Genomic DNA, 20,025 nt, shown 5'->3' with positions numbered 1-20,025 from the left:
ACAGTACCAGGCAGCAAAGTCGCTGTCTGTAATATCTCACTAATCATAAAAAGGGGATCTGCACTTTAAGTCTGGAGGTTTTTCAGGGACTGAACATCCTCCTACATTCTAGCCTAGAAAAAAAAAATGGTGCAGAGATCTATTACAGAAGCTAGTGTGGCTAATCTCCTGATGAAAGGCCAGCTCCTGGCTAATATGTTTGTTCACAGAGTAAACAACAGAGGTGAGTCATTTGTCAGGAGACTACCGGGACATCAGGGGAGCCTAGTCTCTTGTCTCTATGTGTCTGTACTGAGGTATGTGAGTCACGGACCACATGGCGGATGAGATGTAGGGTTGCTATACTGAGCTGTCGCCAAAAGTCTGGCTTTACATTATAGAGACTATAAAACAGAAACACAAATCAGTTCCCTGGCACACGCATGCACACACCACACACACAGGTGGGAAAGAGGAATTTGTGCAACTGCATTTGACATTGGTTCATCCTGTCTTTATCTCCCCTCTATCACAGTTAATGTGACCCTCCATGAAAAACACAAATAGGCTCCTTGCTTATACAGACAGATGATGTCAGTCCTGCACTTGACTCCACAAATACGTCAGCCGGTGTGCCATGACATGTGCTGTGTCGGCCATATAATTGTATCAAGAGGCCAATGAAGATATTTATTAAGTGGCCGGATTACAGTTAGTTTGCCAGGGAGATACTGTCTTTATGAGCAGCTGACAGCTGCCGTAGGTGCTGAAAGGCTAGAAGAAATTGACTGACACTTGGGACACCACATTGACCACAGGCTCAAGTGTGGAGATAGACCGGCTTGGCAAAGCAGGCAAAGGGTGATGAGTAATGTCACTGAGCCCTGTTGTGTATGTTTGCCGTATGTGTGTGTCTGATGGCCTCTCGGACGTGAGCTGGCACGGTAAACCTTTGGCATCGGCTGCAGTTAGTAAGAAGATCATATGTTTTGTGTAAATCATGTCAACACACCGGGCAGTAACTGCACCCTGTCAAAGGGGTCTTAAGGAGCTGCTCTAGCAAAGCCGGCAGATCAAGGTGGAGAGAGCTGCGGAAGGGAAAAGCGGAGCAGGGTGGGAACTGCTGAAAGAGAAGTGATCTCTCAAAAGAAGTATTGAATGTGGGGAGATAGAAAGGTATATCGTGGTGCATGGCAACACTGCCATAGAGTCTTTCTTCACTTCTCCCACAAAGCCAAAGGAATCAACTGCCAGGCAGCTGAGTGTCAGTGTGGGGTCCTCGATGGAGAGGAGGGAGAGAGAATAAAGGGAAGATGAGGCAGACATGATGCCAAGCGAGGGAACTACAAGACAAGGAAGGAGAGCTGCACTGAGGATGGGAATGAGATAAGAGACAAAAATCTCAGAGACAGGAAAACCTGCACCCCTTCAGTCTGTGATGCCTATTTCATTATGCAAAGGGTTCAAACTGAACAAGTGCCTTCCAACATGATTATCAAGCTGAGGGAAAAGCTGCAATGTTAAAGCATAGCTACTGTACAGCTGGAGCTTCACATGAGACAAAGAGGAAGAAAAAAGGATACGGGACAATAAACAAGCAGGAGGCAGAGTGGAGGGGGTTGAAAAGGGAGGAGGAGAGCAATGAGGAAGCGAGGAAGAGGATGAAAATAAGAGATGCATATCAGCCTGGTTCTGCTGCAGCAGCTGTGACGTTGGTCAATGCAGCGCCCCAGAGCCTGTGATGTCACTAATGCAGCATGCCACCAAGGTTATTCTGCATAAACCACCATTTAGCACCTCGCACAATGCAGGGACGATGGGGCACAAGCCCTCCCCCATCCTTCCCTCCTGTCCTTCCCCTCCAAGTCTCCTCTCTACCACTTTCCCAAGATGCACTGGGGCTGTCAGAGCCAGACACTATGCCATGCCCTTGACGAATGCATCATATAATAAGCAGTGGCAGGCAATTTTAGGCATTTCCACACTGTAAATAATGCAGCATGAGAGAGGGAGACAGATGGAAAGAGCAGGAGAAGGTTTCTGAGAGAGAGAGAGAGAGAGTCAGGCAGAGAAAGAGAGAGGCACAGTGGAGGAAGATCAAATGAGATGAATGAATGATGGAAAAATTATGTGTGAAATGAGGGGAGAAAGGGGTGGGAGCAAGAAGGCAAAGCTGGATCTTTGGAAGACAAAGGCAGTGACCATGACCTTACATGGTAAGCCCCTCATAGCTTTCTTTCACCTGAGCAACCCAAGCAGTTCTCAGATGGCAGATAAAGACATAGAATGTCAACATCAAGGGCACAGCCCGAACTGGAAAATGAGGCAGCGAATGCAGCACAGAATTCTACAAAATGTTTCACCAATGAAATATCAAATATTAATCTTTTCTTCAAATTATGTAAAAGAAAACATTGTGGGTGGGAAGTCATTCTGTTACAATAAGGAGAAAGTTTTTTTTTTTCTCTTACCAAGCTTAGTAGGAGAGCACAAACAACACAGCTGCCATTTTGACATTGCTGATGTACTGCAGTGTTCTTTTCTCTTGTGTACACAGGAAATGAAAGTGACAGTGACAGCAGAAAGTTGGTGTAGTCCTGCACATCACAATCTTCATAATTCACGGGTTTGAATGCATGTACATAACGAGCAGACCAAATGTTCATAGATACCGTATATGTATTCTTTCACCTTAACAATTTTTACTTCATCTGAAAAGGTTTTGGAAAATCTATATCTTGGAAATTCTATGGTAATAGATTTTTTTTTTAATCTGCCCTCTTGGCAAGGTCTTGAAAAAAAATAGGTTTGATTAGTAACATTTTATTTAAAGTGAAGTCACCCAGTCAATGGCAGTGTGATGGGAGAAGACTACGGCCTGATATCACTGTCATGATCATGTCAGTCAAAGACAAAAAAAGACAATGATTCTCTGACAGGTATATTGTAGCCATAAACAGTATTCTTCTTCTCACTCAGCACATGCTCTCCAGACAGAAATGCTCTTCCCTGTATCATAATGTACAGAACTGTGCTCGTTTGAGTTGTATACTAGCCTGCATATAATGCAAACGATATTGCAGATTCTGTTCCCTAGTATCTGGACATTTTAATTGCTTCTTTTCTAACTGTTTCTTTTTCATAATTAAAGCAACATTTAAAAACCATAAAATCAAATATTAAAAGTTTTTAAATTCTTCATTGATTTACTGTCCTAACTTAATCCAACAGGACACGTCTTCACTAAGGAAGCCAATATCCAATCGCTAGCGACGGGTCTCAAAGTATTTCATTATATAAACATCCCTGTCCCACTGTTTCCTGTTGCCTGTGAAGATATAGAGCAGAGAAATCTGCTGCAAAGAGGAGGCTCCAGATTACAGCCCTGCAGCTCCCTCACCACACAAAAACCATGATTGCAGATCTGAGGAGTATATATAGCACCGGTCCACTCCTTAATGTTGTGTATTGTGGATGGATGTACGCCCTGGACCTGAAGTCTGTACCACTGAATAGGGAGAATCACAGCCAAATTATACACTACACACTTAACATTTGGCACTGATGTTGTCACGTGTCTATCCTATTCGTCTACACAACAAAGAAAAGACAGAGAAAGATTTGGCATCACCTCTATTAAAATACTCACATGATTTTGGATTTCGTTAATTTGTCATCAATCATGTATGCAAGTTGCCCATGGGTAGAATATGCAATTAAACTCCAATTGTGAGTTTTGATAAACTGCACCATCTGGACAAACAGATGAAGTTGCTGTTAAAATTAATTGATAGCTCTTAACAAAATCCTGAAAAGAACAACTCTGCATTTAATTTAAAAGAGATTCTTACTTCATGCTAATGCCACATGTTCAAGACCTCAGTCAAACTGTTGTCAAGCTACAGAAAATCTAAAATTCTATTTCTCACTCTCAGCTTCAGAAGCAGCTTTCAAGGCTTTGTGCTTCAGTGATTATTACTTCTACTAACTCTTCGCTCCCTTCAAACAAAATAAATTCCAGTGGGGTCGCAACTGCCAAAACATTTGCTACATCATCTGTGTCAATATCCACTTTTAGAGAGAGTAAACCAGGCAAATAGTGCTCAAACACAGTCCTAAGGAAAAGATGTACATATATGTAGAGAAAAATACAACATATGTAATGGTATGTGGGAAAGGAAGACAACATGAGAGCTGGAGGGACAATGAGGCACTATGTGTTGTTGTTTCTGTACCTCTGAGTTGAAGCGGATCTGGCAGACGTTACAGGAGATGACTGGCCGCTTGGTCTTGACCAGAGGAACTCCGAAGGTGTGGTTGATCACGGCCTTTTGCACCGGGTCCATCTGCCAAAGTGAAGGACAAGGGAGGAGAGCAGAAATCTGTGAGCTATAATTCACATTCTGTAGATCTGTGAAGTTGATAGGCCAATCTATCACAAAGATGGGAGGTGTGAATGTGTTTTGACCTCTACCTCTCATGGTGGAGGTCAGTGTGAAGAAGAGAAGTCCACATTCTTTCAAGTTAAGAGACTGAAACTAAATGGCCACATGCAGGCTGGATAAAGTGCACATACAAGAGTGTTTACAGACTCTGTCCAGTGTTTACTACATGTCTGTGTTCAGCAAACAGTGGTGAACAGTGTTGACAGCATGTTGCTACAACCGAGACACCAGTTGCATCCCCAAGCTCAGGCATCTGTTCGTTCTGATCCAGACCACGTTGAAGCATCATACGGTCCCTGCACTAATTGTTTCAGCTGGGACGTCCATCATCTATGTAGCGTTAAGCACCTTGTATAAATTTAACTAACTCGCTTAGCAGCCCTCCAAACGTGCCAGTGGTTAAGCCCCCTGTATAAATGTTGTCCCAGACACCAAAGACCCTGCCTGCACTAATCTAAAAGGGCTCCATTCCAATTATGTATCTGTGTTTGAAGCTGAATTTATCAAGCAATCATTGTTAGTTGACCTTAGCCTTAGTCTGGATTTCCACCACCGACAACTGTCTGGCACATGTCTGCAGCTAAAGCAAGCAACATCTATAAAAATTTATCAATTTATTGGTGAACAAAGAGAATGAAGAACAACAAAAGTTGTGGTCTAAAGAATAAAATGGCTAAGATGTCTGGTGTTGTGAATTCATGAGGCAGTGAGGGAATGTTCCAGAGAGTCCTCCAAGTCTAATGCAAGCCTGCTGGTTCGGAGATCCAGAATATAACTGAATCAGTTTAGTTCATTCCTGCGTTTAATTTGGCTAATCACCAAGCGTTCCCTGAAGCTATCTCACACCCAGAGCCATAGTCTCATCTAATATACAAATGGCTCAATGGCCCAAAGAGTGACGGATAGGAAAGAGTGGCGGAAATGAATATTTTCATTACTCAAGCACAAACAACTGCAAATTTTGCACAGTGCTTGTTACTCAGCAACTCAAACATAAAGGGGGATGGAGAAACACACCATCTGGAGGAGTGAATGAGTGAGACAGAGGGAGAGGAAGACGGATTGGGACAGATAAAAGATAGTAGAAAGTGAGGGAGAAATGGGAAAATGTCCAGAGGGAGAGAGAGAGAGGCCCAGGCCATCCTCACATCACACATTCTTATCTCATTTGGCTCTTTTTCCCATACTCCTCGTTCCATGACTCCCTCTATTTCTCTCCCCGGAAACAGTCTATTGCTCTGCTGCTGCTGTGAATTCAAATAGATAGTGGGGTGGAATTGGAGGAGTTATTGAGCAATGGTGATTAACTGCGTGAACATACACAACAAGTATAGCTCAGCTTATATGGCTTTGCATTATCCACCTCAAGCCAACTCAAGGACTGCAATAAACCAACCATTTATATCAACAATCAACTCACTGTTTCAGGCACTGGGTGTCCATAATGTGACCTGCTATCCCACCCCTCTGAAGAAAGTTTAACAAGAGGCTGCACAGGCCTGGTGGAGTAACTGTACATGAATCATGGCTGCTCCCCAGCCACTCAGTCCAATAGTCTGGGTGTGGGTCAGCGATGATCCATCCAGTCGTTTCAGCTGTTCAGAACACAGTCCAGCTGCCAATAAGCCTTTTTGGAAGGCAACTCACATGCCTTCTAACCCAAGTGCTCTCCAAAACATTTACTCATGAAATAGGAGCAGAGCACTATGATGTAATCGCAGAGGGATTTTCCAAAACTCACTCACAATTTTGGGATTCGATTTTTTTTATTAATATCTCTAAAATCTATTAAGTAAATGATACATATATAAATGTCTTGACAAATAATATAAATGTCATGTCAGTATGAAGTTGTTTGAATGTGAGAGGGATGTGAGAGCTCTGGCAGATGTGGGAAAACCACATAGACCACTGACTTCAGCATCACTCTGTGGGCATGTCAACAGCTCCACAGGGCCTGAAGACCCAAAAACTTATTCTGTGGAGAAACATAATCCAAGTATCACCCGGCACTGCCCCACAGCATACCCTGGAACTCACCGACATCTCATTTTTCATGTTTTTCACTTTTTCTTAGTTTCTTTCTTTTCTTTTTCTTATGCACGTTTGATTAATTCCCTGAAACAAAATGTTTGGAACGGTTGAATTCCATCAGTAAAGAATGCACCGCTTTGTGATTCTCAGCAGAACCTATCTGGCGGTCACAGTGAGGTCGCCACTGTGCCAGATGAAAACAGCCTTTGATGCACCAGCTCCTCACTACTTTTGAGTTGTGCCCAAACACAGTTGGGTGGAGAATAAAACAAATTGTGAAAAGCTCCAAGAATTTGGGTACTCACCTTCTTCTCCTCTGTGTCTGTAGAAGCTTGAAGCTGCATTGGTCCTCCTGTGTGTGTGCTGCTGCCTGAGGTATGTGTTTGGATCTCAGCATGTGCGAGACCGAGAGTGTGTAGTGCACCTTCCTCACTCATTCAGCCTACTAGTGGATATTCAATGCAGAATACAGAATAGCTCACAAAAAAATATAAACAGGGCTTGTTCCTAGTGATGCATTGCCAGCAAAGGTTTCTTTGTTTTTCTTCCTTTTATCACACTCTGCTTCTCTTTGAGATGCTGCAACAGAAATCACTCCCCTTTTTGTTTTAACACATGACCTAACAAGTGCCTGTTCCTTATGTTCAGCCTCCTCCTCCTCTACTCTCAACTACTTTCTATCTCTCTCTGCCTCTCGCTTCCTTGCAGTGCATTTCCCTCTCTCCCTGCTTTCCAGTTTTCTCCTCCCCCTTCTCTCTCTCTCTCTGTCTCTCTCTCTCTCTCTCTCTCTCTCTCACTCTCACTCTCTCTCTCACTCTCTCTCACTCTGCCCCATTCCTAATGCATACTCAATCTGCCCAAATGCAGCCAGGACTGTGTGTGTGCCCTGCTGTCCTGCTGTCCTCCTGCGTGACTCCCACTCTTCCCCAAGTTCACATTCACATTATCTATCAAATGTCATGACAGCCACTGGAGCTTCTGCCCTGCCCACCAATCCTCCCAGTCACAAATAAATAAAACTCTGTACTTGCTACAGTGGTTTGAAGACATACAGTATGGGATGGCTTTTAGCCAGACATAATTGCATAGAGGAGTCATAAGACCACATGAGTCGCTGGATAAAAACACAATAGATAGTTTTTATTTTGATTGCTCATTCTGAACAGGGAGTCAACAGGAATGATGAACTATCAGTCAATTGGTCTGAGATGAATGTAAGTGCTGCACTTCAAGGGTTGTGACGGAGAACCTGTGCTGTTGAAAATCAAATCGAGTTCTTCAGGAGGAGAGTAGAAAAAGCAATGAACGGAGGGTGGATGGCAAATCAGACTCAACAAGTGCGCACATGGCTTTGTGTGATTAGATCGCATGGAAATTCCTGGTTTTGTATCCTTAGAAAAGCCTACATTAGTGCAACTCAGCTCAGAGGTGTATGAGCATGTGTCTATATCAGGACCAACTGCTGCAGATAAATAATTCAGCCTTGTCACTGTCTACAGGCACATTGAGCCAGACAGGCAGGTAGAGGACAAATCACATTAGAGGACTATTAAAGCTCTATATGGATTTAGGAGAGGCAATTCCTCTGCTATGGGGCTAACAACCTTCAATGTGAAGTAGAGTCTCATTAAGATTGTACAAACTCAGCACAGATCACTTATTAAGTCAGAATGATAGGATAACAAGCTGCCAGCTCAGTGCAGGGACATTTCTCAGTGTTATTGCAGCTATAATGTTGTGTCTTCATTGGAATATTATGCATATCCAAATTTGTCACAGTGTGTTGGTGCAGAAAAGCACCAGGAAACATCTAAGACACTGAAAATGGTATGTGAAATAATCCTAGTTCACAAGCCATAAAAACAATCAGTGATGTAAACACAGGTACAAACAATTACTGTAGGTCTTCCTGTTTACATTTACTAAATCAAACCTCCCTGGAAAGCTAAAGGCTATGACTTCCTCCATGGCAAAACATCAAGACAGAGCTTTCACTGGCAACAACCATAGTAGTTTCCTTTTTCTTCCATATTTTTAAGGCATACTATACAAGATACAGATCAAAAACTGAGATTGTGTGAAACACCTCAGGCACCAAACGCTTTTCTCCTAGACATTTAAATTAAATATCAACTGTAATATCAGGGTGAGCCTGCTAGTCAGTCATTTCTCCATAGTTTTTAATGCAGTACAATCATTCAGTCCTGTTTATGTGTTTGTGCTGGGATGGAGTAAAGCCGAAAGGTCAGAATGTCCTCCAAGCCTCTCCAATGGCCCCATCTCCTGGCCACAGAGCTGTAAAACACTACTCACTCAGGGCTGACTGGCAGTCATCTGCAGCAACAGCTATTCAAATTCATAGCATCCCTGTGGACCTTCAGACGTAGTTAACGTCTGAAGGGGAAGATGGGAAGCGGAGGGATGTTACAGAGAGAGATCCAGAGGGAGTGTTGCAGAGGCAGCAAGAATAAAGAAAGAGCAAGTAAGACCGATTTCAGACCTGTGCTAACAGAGGCAAGGGTGGAAACTGAGTGCCTACATAATTTCAGTATCTCTATTAATCCATGTCTGCTGGGTGTAGTGCAGTTTGGTGGTGAAAATGATTCCACTTATGTCATGGCCCACTGAGGGCTATTAAAAGGACTTTATCGTTACAATGTGTTTAACAGTGTCTGGACTGCTGTTACTATTCATGTAGTGCTTAGCGTGGTCAAAGCACAAGCCAGATATGTTCAATTAGTAAAAGGAGGTTGCTATGTTGCTCCTTTGCAAACCGCAGTCAAATATACCAGGCTGACACATGCAGAGAATATAACTGCTGCAGACAAGGACCAGGAATAGCATTGCCCTACATAGAGAACATATAAAGTTCACAGATTTTACATATTGCCGACAGGACATGTGTTGACATTGTTTGATGGAGTCTGAGGGAGCAGGTGCCACATTATGCTGAGTTGGTGAAATGTTAAATGTCTGTACGATCTGATTATAAGATTGTTAAAACAAACACCACATCAAACAAACTGCGGTGTTTGAAGTAAACACCAATAAGGATGACCTTAAAAGTGCCCTTCAATTCTAACAACTTTGATTTAAGGAATGGGGCAAAGTCTTGGGAATGCCCTGCTTCTCTGTAAAGGTCTGTTAGGCTCAATGTGCATTTTTAATGCAGATGTAGCAGCAAACTCATGTATTTAAAAGTATAGTTTACATATTATCATATAGGTCTCTCTTGTGCGTTTTCCTTACTGCAGTGGATGAGTTAAAAGACTGCAGTATATGTGTTTGTTTGTGTCTGCGTCAACTCTCACCGTATTGAAGTTGTGGAAGAGGCTCATGCTGTGCGCAGGATGGGGGGTTTCAATGGGGAACTGCAGGAAGGGCTTCATGTCCAGGTGGGGCTGGATCATCGTGGGGGTCCGTAGGAACGCCGGCATTGCTGCCCCCATCCGGTTAATGCCTCCTGTACACAGAAAAACACAGAGACAGAGATACATAGTTACACATGCTATTTATCCATATACCCATGGGTGTATATATACCCATGTTTTTTACGTTTATTTTGGCAATGTGAAGTAAATATCTTCGTTAATATAATTAAACAAAGTATAAAAATATAAGAGAGAGACAGAGAGAAATGAAATGTGTAGCTTATAAAAGAATGTGAGCTGCTGTTTCCTGGAATGAATGAATTCCAAAAAGCACAATGAGCCATAATTACACTGCAAAAGCAATTTTCTATTTGTGGACAGAGCAAAGCTATGTGGCACCCCAGAAGAGCATGCAATATCTAAACTGCGAGAAAAAGACGCATTTGGGCTCTTAAGGACGCTCCAGTGATTGCTGTGGACAGGCATTCTGGTTTTCCTGACAAGTTGACAAGACTGAAACACCAAAGAGTTACATTGCTATGCACACAAATGGTGTGATGCGTTTGGTGCACTTGACAAAGGAGAATTCACATAACAGAAGCAGATCATTACATTAAAACATTCACATCAAATGAAGCAGGAATGACACAGAGAAGAAAAGAATGCCACAGAGGCAGTGGGGATTCCTCTTATCCAACTGCCTGCCAGTCTGCTCTCTTCTCCTTTCCTCTCCTGGGAGATGTCTGCAGCTTGATGATAATAAGTTTAATCTCAGCATGTGTTGCTTTATGTCATCTGGACTTGCGCACTACAGTTGGATCGCTTAGTTGTGTCTAATTATGGTATAAATGAATCATGGACTCTGATTCTTCCACTCGCGCCTGACACATGCTCCCTGGCTTTGACTGTGTCCAACATACTGTTTGACTGGAATTTTTACGGGAGTTGAAAAAGACAGTCACTTGTGAAATCCACTGCAAGGGAACTCTCAATACACAAACACAGCAGACAACCACACTCACGCACAAACGTGCACGATGCCAATGTTTAATTATCCTATAAAAGCACGTCTTAATGATACACAGCTCCCTATTCTCGTCATTGCTCCCATCTGCCTTCTCTTCCTTTCCTCCTTATCCCCCTACGTCTCCTCTCTAACCTCTGTCAAGGATGATAGTGATGGGGCCCACACAGCAAAACTCAGCCTCAGCAAGCTCTTAGATTAAGCCTCTTAATATCCGCAACTCGATTTCTATGGCTTTCAAATTCCTCTGAGACTTAAAGCTCTGCCGCTCTCCTTTTTGGGATTGCTCTAAGCTACTCTCTCGCTCTGTTACTTGCTGTCCCTCGCTCTGCTACCTACTGCAATGCATTTTTACCTGCCTCCACACTTTCACATGTTAATTTGGCATTATTTGACACCTCTGCATTTTCATCAAGCTTTATGTCAACTGAATGTGATCAGAGAAAATAATGTGACTGCTGCATGGAAGAATATGATGTTACCAGATGGAGTCTCCAAAGTTTGGATTAGAGATGGTGGGAGAGATAACGATAGAGAGATAGAGAGAGAGAGAGATTGACTTTGTCAGACGGGAGTAAAAGTGCTGTCTCAGCCGAAGTTTAGCTGCCTTCTGCTGCGCATCTGTAGGCCTGGAGGTGGAGAGGACTGCATCATTACCTCTAGTTAGGCATGTAAGTTTCCTCCACTGAACAAACCACAAATATAAACATGCAAACACATGAATGACTGCACAAACCCATCCACACACACAGCTTTGGACAGGCAATCTGGCAAATCTGGCAAATGCCAGATGGGCCTGCCAAGAGGCCACCAGCAAAAAAAAATGTAACCTGCCTTTTGCTACCCACTTGATGTTGGAGCAGCTCATTTTATTGGGAGTTGTGCAGCCCCAAATAGGCTACCTACTATACATAGGTCAGGCAGGAAATACAGAATCAAGACAGAAAGGTGCTAATATAAAGATAACAAATCAAAAATACAAATGGATGAAGGTTCCAAAAAGAGAAAAGGTGGAGCAAAAAAAGTCAGAAAGAAAAAAATACCTTGAGGCTGATGCTGCTAAACAGATGCGGCCTAACAAATTAATCAGTAACAGTAATGGTACCTATGCTAAATAAATACCCATCCTGAATGTATGTACTGACAATCCGGTTATTTAGTCGCTGATGTATGAACAATATTTTTGGGTTGAGCCCTTGATAACCATGGACCTTGTGTTTTTTTCCCTCCAGGCCCGCCACTGCAGATTTAGCACCTGGGTTATAAAGTTTAGAACTCCATACACAATGTGAGTACTGGATTAAAATATGCAATTGATGTGTGGACTGCATGCGAGCTAAGGAGAGTGAGTGAGAAGAACATCATAGATGGTTTTGCCTCAAGCCACAACAACAGACGTTGAGTAGGTGCTTCCCTCCGTTACCTCAGTGTGTGTGTGTGTGTGTGTGTGGGGGGGGGGAGGTTAAATGCCATAGCATATGAGGTGTCAAACAATTTAGCCAACGAATGCACGGTACATTTACCGCGTACCATGTGTTAAAGTGTACTTTGGCAAGCTGTAGTGTGTCTACGTGTAGGCTGAGGCTATAGTGATACTATAACTGTTGTGTTGATAATGATAACATGAACAAGCTATTTCTTGGCCCACTGGTATTATATGTTGTTTATTTATTTATTTTGAATATTGACTTGCAACTACTGCACAAAAATAAAACCTGGCGCCGTTCTTGTGCATGTGGAGTGACAGTGTTAACGGAGCTTCAGCAGAGCTGCCAACATGATATCTATTACTTTTTAATTTGTATGATTAGCCTTATATTGCTGTGCATTTGTTGGGGAAATGAGGCTAATCTAGTTGAAAATTCCCTAGGCCAAATTCACAGACACAATTATTCTTACACCATGATTTACTCGGCAATCTTATTATTGGTGTGGATGTAGTCTTTGCACTATTATACAAAGGCATTTGTGTTTACATTTTAATTAAAATGTTTGTTGTTCCAAATTAAAAAGAAAAAAAGTGTGATCAGTCACATATTTTCAGAGGTTCAAACATGCAGTTTCCATTGTTCTAAGCTGAGCTATTCCTAAATGTTGTTTGATGTGAGGAGAGCGGATGGGGAACCTGTAGCTGTTCTCTCCCCCAACCTCTACCTCCATGACTGATGAAGGCAGATTGTCCTCTGGGGCTGCGCCACTAAAATATGACTAATATGGTGCTTTTTTTACTTCATTTATCATAACACTATGCCACGTCTTGATACATGGCCTGTATTCGCATGCTTTGTGCAAGCATATTTGTGAGTGTGTATTTTACTTGAAAAGAGTGACACTCTGTTAGCTGAAATGGCACAGTAGTTATGCTTTGCAGCTCCCCAGTGAGGCTGCACTTGAACATGGAGACCGTTGCCGGCAGTGGGTCAGGTAGTGTCTGGCAGGCAGGCAAACAGACGGGCAGATTGGCTGATCAGAGAATGGAACATTTCTCTGCAGCAGAAGGAGGCAGCTGGAATCTGAGAAAGGTAATGGAGCTGAGGACTAGACAAGAGTGAGAGGAGCAATCGTCCTTTGAGCAAAGACAGAGTCTGTCCCATCAGGGACGGGTGTGTGCACGTGGAGGCGTGTGTGTTTGTCAGTGTGCATAAATCAGACTGTGGTTGCAGTGTATAATTACCCCATTAATTTAATCTCTCTTTGGGGATCTTCTTACAGTGTAAATCAAACAAATCGCTGTATGGTGCAGGAGTGTGACTGTGTAAGCTGCGTACATTTTTGTGCACTGTTTGTGCAGCGTGTGAACAAGTGCTGTGTATGTGGTCTCAGTTGGCTCAATTCTGTGTAATGAGCTACTAAAAAGATAAATTGTAATTTGTGACGATGTCACAGTGAAGTTGACCTTTGACCTTTTGGATATAAAATGTAATCATTTCATAATTTTTTCTTATTAGATGTTCATGTGAAATTCTGTCATAACTAGTTTATGAATTCTAGAGTTGTTGCCACCTCCCCCCAAATCTAATCAGTTCATTGCTGAGTCCCAGTGTATGCGTTTGTCAAATTTGAAGAAATTCCCTCGAGGTGTTGCTGAGATATCGTGTTCTCTAAAATCTGTTGTAGCCTTCGCACTGACGGATGGACAACCCGAAAACATTGTGCCTCCGGCCACAGCTGTTACCAGCATACAGACACAAAAACTGTTGTGTAACAGTACAAATGCATGGCACAATAAACCACAGCTAGTATTGATACAACATTGCTTCTGTCTAAATACTACACATACAGCAATAACACATGTGCTGATTCATTCATTAATCCCCAACAATTTTAATGATAAACTTGGAACAAATTTAAGGATTTGTCTTTTGCTTTTTTTCACAACAACAATAAGTTAATATTTTTGGGTCGTAGGAAAAACAAAACAAGCAATTTGGAGTCAGGGAATGTGACTGATGGGGAATTTACACTGTTATCTGGCATTTTCAGGACTAATTGATTACTGATAAATCCAAACTATTAAAAAACAGAAATCCTGGACAATCAGTTATAAAATAACTAAGCTGCAGCCATAAGTAAAGTGAAAAGTACAAAGCAGTGTCTCTATCTACTCTAATATTCTCCCCCTTTGCTTTCACTCCTGGTGCCTGATCTGTGTTAATGTCTGTGTGAGACAGATTGACTGACAGGCCAGTCTGGATGAGCTGAGAGGGCTCAGACAGTGATTTGGATGTTGTTAAACCCTCTGACATGCCAGGAATCCTATCAGGCTCACAGAGGCCATAATCAGACCTCTAAAACAGCCTGCGGGACACTGCCAGAAGGCTCTCTGTTGCAGTCAGTGGCTTGTTTGAAGTGTGCAGGATCGTTGGAGCTATTTTCTGGAAGGGGGTACTATAAATTAGGGGGTGGGGATGGATTGACTACTTCATACATCCACATTATAGACTACTTTACCCACCGCACCATTGTCACTTAAGTATGCAACTATTAAAAAAACTAGAAAGTAAGATTTAGATGTTTACAAAGCATCTTTAATATTATGGCAATACAAATATTATGCCATATTGTTCAAATTTATCTGAACAAGAGACCACCTCTGAATGAAAGCCATCTATTCATATAGCTGTATATCTTAAATAAATGAATGCATAAAACAGAACATCAGGCCAATGAATAAAGCAATAAGTTCCTGTAGTTAGCTCAGCTGGTTCCTGGAGCTTTTCATATTTGGACACTTAAGAACTGTACTTTCACTTTTTACTCTAGATCTGGGAGGTGCCGGTGTCAACAAATCAGCTGTCATTTTCGCCCCCTCTGAGGTGCTTTGCTGGCTCAGAGGGAGGTTTTAAAAAGAATATCCACTTTTATGATAAAAAAAATAAAAATAAAAAAAAATAAAATGCTCAATGCAGTAGAGGGAAGTTATGTTCGAGGCTATTGCTATATATCCACTGTCCTTACACAATAAGAGGTAACAGTAATAAAGAGAGACAAAGGACAAAACAACTGCAGGTGGAAACAGTTAAAAATTAAAGCTGCTGCAGTACAGACAGAGTGTAGAGGGGGAAAGAAGGAGAGTTCAAATTAGAGAGCAGGCAGAAGAGAGATCACAGGGGGAAAAGCAACTGATTCTCCTGTTTGGAATAATTCGCCAGCCTGCGTGGCTCTGATAAATCTGCTATTGGCCACTTTCCCACCTCCACTTTGGAAATGCATATATGCACACACAAATTAATGCTCCCCAATCCTTTTTCTCCATTTGACACATTTAATTCCCAAACTTTATGTGTCTGTTGTGTTTGATTTTAAACAAGTGGAGGCAACATATAAAAACCAAGCAAATAACAGAATGCACTGTCATCAAGGAAAGCTCAAACTCATGAATAATGAATTAATAAAAAGAGGCAAAAACATAATACTTAAGGAGGTTTCACAACTGCAAAGCAATGTATTATTTTGCGTATTATAAAATTTCAATAATGCATACTGTACGTTTTGGGGTTATTATGCTCATGCAGGTTTTTGTTCATGCCAGTGAATGTCTACCTCTTGACAAAGCTGACGTGGGAAGGACCTTATGAGAAAACACCATAGGGTGTTTTCCTTCCCGATGCTGCAAGACAAAAAGCTGTTTGTAGAATGTAGGCTAAGAGAATCTTTTCATGTCTTGAGATTATCTAACAGGCTGTGTAGGTTGTGCCACACTGTTCAGCCGTCTTATCCCATGGGCGTTGGGTGCATTCAGGAGAGAACAATGGGAGCAGGGTAGTTGGCACTCGCCATGCTGGACAGGCACAGATGTGCCAGGGTTGTTGGCAGTGGGGGCAGGGAGAAGGAGGTGGTAGCAGTGAGGCTGCCAACTTGCCTTTCTGTCAGGCTGTGAAGCGAGCACCTGTCCTCCTCATGGCGTAGAGGGAAGAGAGACATCAGGAATACATTCCTGATTTATAGTCAGCGCTGCTGATATGTTTGATGTTGGAATATTACCAACAGACGTGCTGATAAAATTCAAGTCTAAGTCTCTGACTGGGATTAACATAATGAAACGACAACTAAGAAATACTTTTTGGCATCTCAAAGTTTTGTGCCAAGCAATCGCTTTAGTGATTAACTGTGTAGCGTTCATAATTTACTTTATCGACCTCGTGTGTGGCGCATTGAGATTTCAGACTAACTGCTGGCTCTAAATCCAGAGAAAACCTGCCCTTGGCTTATGTATACATTATTGAGAGAACTCTGAGTCAGTGAGATGATTTAAAGAGACTGGAGGTAGCACTGGGAGCTTCCTCAACATAACCCGAACATGATTTCACTTTCTCTCTCACACACATGTAAAAGCAACAGTTCCCCAGACTCGTACTGTAGAAACACCATTAGTGGCTTCTCAGTCCCAGTTTGACAGTTCAGAGGATGGTTCCTGCCTGCACACTGACAAACTCATGGCAGAGACACATAGGTGAGTTACCATACTGTCATAACCAGGGAAAAGGAGAATTCTAGTGGCCTAAAATGACTGCCTTATTATAATTACAGGATTTGTGGTCAGGGAAAGCTGTTATGTCTCTGCTGATCTACTCTTTCATATGGGTTGTAGTGTGCAACGGATGGCTGGCCATCTGTCTGTCTGTCTGTCTCCATTCCTCTTACCAACTGTGTCTCATCTCTCACTCTGATTTCTTCCTTGTCTCGCTCATGATCAGCTCAGTGTGAATTCTGCGCTGTACACAGCTGTGCCCGGGTCTAGAGGAATAGCCAATTCATTCCAGCCGTGGAGGCAGCGTGATAGTGTGGATAGGGCGCAGGAGGGGAAGAGAGATTGAAAATGTGTCCCTTTTCCATTCAGTATTCACATTCAGTCTAAGTCCCAACAGGACACTATGGCACCCTTTCACCTGACCACAAGCGTAATCAACAGAATCATAACCTGCCTGGCTAAAGGACCTGCACCAATGCACAAAAAAATAGCACTTGCACACTAAGGTTGACTGATGCATACACACAGCAGACAAATACATGCATATCAAAGACACGTGCACACACAGAGAGTTCTAAAAGACTGAGTTTACTGTTTCTGTAACACCCACTTTCAAATATCTAGAGGACGACCCAGTCAGGCCCACGGAAGGCGACGTTCCCCTTACTCGCATGTCTCCCAGGCTTTATAGCTGTGTCCATCATGAAGCAGATGATTCTGTTTTATGTTTACGACTACACGCGCACATACACGCACTCGTTTATTTAAAGCGCAGGATCAGCCTGATGTCTTACCTGTCACCTCGAGACCTTGTAACACAGAGCACGGTGCAGGTCACTAGTCCCAAGTGTTGGTCTGCCGGCTGTATGCTGAGCCGTTTACTTGCCTGGGTGCTTCCTTCACAGACAGCTGTGGCAGCAGCATCCTTCCTCCAAATACTGTAGCTGCCACAGCCTGTGCTAGGAATGAATTATGGACTCGCAGTGTCTGACTCACAGGTAGTGATGTGGTTCACTGGAGAAAGCACAGAGTGCAACAAGGCTCACGTAGTGCTGCGAGTCACACAAGTTTTCCTCCCTCATGCCAAGCATGCAGCGCAATCCAAAACATGAGCAGGTGTGACTGTAAGTGACCACAAGAGTGTGCTGCTGAGCCCCTCTGTAGATTTCAAAGCAGCCACTTTAAGTTTTTATTTTAGCACCTTAAAATGATGTTTCTATCAAACTTTATCTTCCCCTATCTTTTCTAATCATGGTATGCTAATTTCTAACTTCCTATGAAGGTTAATACATGCACACAAGGTAGGCGGATGAGAGATAAAGATCTGTTTGATTTGCTGCCTGGAACTGCTGGTGTTATGCTACGCTTTAATGGGAGGATTATGCAGGGGAAAGCTGAAACTTGTTTCATTGCCACAAATGAGACTTTGCTTCTCTGTTTGCGCTCGTGTTTCATGAAAGGTATGCGTGCATGTTTTTCTTTCTGAGAGTGTGTGTGCTTGTGTATGTTGGGTAATGTAAAAAGGCTGTGGGAGCTTAGTTACTGTGAAATGATACAGTGGTGGCACTTCAAGACTTCATCACAGTGCTAAGTATTAGTCAGAACATGCCTCAGTCCTTAATCCAAAATATATGCACTGCAGTGAAAGCCGTGAACGCTCATACACACCCTCCCAAATCTGCAAACAACCCAATGCAGTGCGGCGCCAGTGGTGGGTGAAATATGTTATAATATCTAAATGGTGCAAAAAAACATCTTGGTTTCTGCGTTGTTTTGCCACCATCAGTGCAGCATAACTGCACAGTGTTTGTGTCTGTGTACATTTTTCTGCATGAGTGGCCGGGAGGTAAAACATCTCTAATTGTAGATGCTTCTACATTTTAACCAACCTACCAATTTGGAGAAAAGTTATTTCACTATTTTATTGTACTGTAAAACACAAGTGGAGTTCAGACTGCAGCATGTAGGGCAATTGTGCTAAGTGGTTGTAATAAAAACAAAATACCAGCAACATGAAGGTCAAACTAAGTTAAAACAGCTTCCATTGTGTGATCAAAGCTTCCAAAACGTCAAGTCTCACAAGCATAGTTTACAATTGTGAGTTCATTATATCTCTATTGTCCTTTACAATCTGATCACAGGACTCAATTCCAGAAAGGTCCATTTCAAGGGCAGATTTTATTCCAAAATAATACATATAACAAATAACTCAAGACGCAGATTCATTCCTCAAAAAAGCACACTCTCATAAAGGCACTAGATATACTCCAGATAAGCCAGGGTAAACCTTCTGTCTCTCCCAAAGGGGAATATGGTGCTTAATGACAGACTGGATGGGGTGATAATGACACCCTAGCGAGATAATATGACAGTGGCAGGCCTTAAAAAGCCCCCCAAAAGATTCTACCTTGATCTCTCCTAAGTAGCTGAATCAAGGCTGGGAGGATTTAATTGCCAGTCTGTCTCTCCGGTAGACACGGAGGAGCTGACTGGGGATTCCAAGGAAGATGGAGAGAAAAAAGATGGGCGTGAGGGGAGGAGGTATAATGCAAAAATAATGGGATGGAATGAAGTGAAGACAGCCTGCCTCTGATACCTACCTATCTATACCGTGGCTGTAAACCCACAACTCCACAATACACATTATCCAGAATTGTCTAGAATACACACTAGAGCCAGTGCACATGCCCGAGCCACAGAGGCAGATCCTCTAATCCTTCAGATACATTTTTTTTCTGCTCGTCGTCGAGCAGCAACTGAATTTTTGGAGGCTGTTCGCTTTTGTTACTTGTGGAGCGAAGGATTGTGAGCTGCCTCAATGCACAAACCCGGAGAGGCACTCACACACATCTAGAGTTGGTTCCGATTTTCCCGATCCAAACTGTAAATATGTCGTTGAGCTTGGATCAGCTTTGCAGAGTCAAACCCTTTGACTCTAAGTTTCCCTTTTATTTTTTACTCTGGATCTGTATTAACTATCTGTCCAGGGGCAGTAAAGATGGGCGGGGTAAAATTATATATCTCTATCACTTTGCTCAGGATTGATATACAGGTTTGCCTACGGTCCACCTTAAATCAATGACAGCAGTGATAATGATGATGCTTTGGTGGAGTAGCCGTCTGTTGGGCATCATGTTACAACTTGCACCAACCCATTCAGGACAGGATTAATAGACTTAATGAAAATATGTCTAAATTGGC

The 20,025-nt window shown here is 42.6% G+C and overlaps 1 protein-coding gene across 2 annotated transcripts in view; it reads right to left on the bottom strand.

The window, feature by feature from the left end:
- Positions 1 to 20,025, bottom strand: part of znf385a (zinc finger protein 385A) — a 60,716-nt gene that overhangs the window by 15,696 nt on the left and 24,995 nt on the right. The window contains exons 2-3 of one of the 2 annotated variants that reach the window (XM_069140998.1): positions 9,770 to 9,921; positions 4,215 to 4,325 (exon numbers count right to left, since the gene is read on the bottom strand). In XM_069140998.1, coding sequence (XP_068997099.1) covers positions 4,215 to 4,325; positions 9,770 to 9,921 — 263 coding nt within the window. Of the gene's footprint in view, positions 1 to 4,214; positions 4,326 to 6,763; positions 7,413 to 9,769; positions 9,922 to 20,025 lie in introns of those variants that run through there. The other variant, XM_069140999.1, reaches the window with a different exon arrangement.

The sequence above is a fragment of the Embiotoca jacksoni genome, unplaced genomic scaffold (genome assembly GCF_022577435.1).
Source record: "Embiotoca jacksoni isolate LCO1_2020_lvr unplaced genomic scaffold, fEmbJac1.0.p SCAF_9, whole genome shotgun sequence".
Taxonomy (NCBI): domain Eukaryota; kingdom Metazoa; phylum Chordata; class Actinopteri; family Embiotocidae; genus Embiotoca; species Embiotoca jacksoni.
This window is presented reverse-complemented; position numbering and strand designations above follow the sequence as displayed.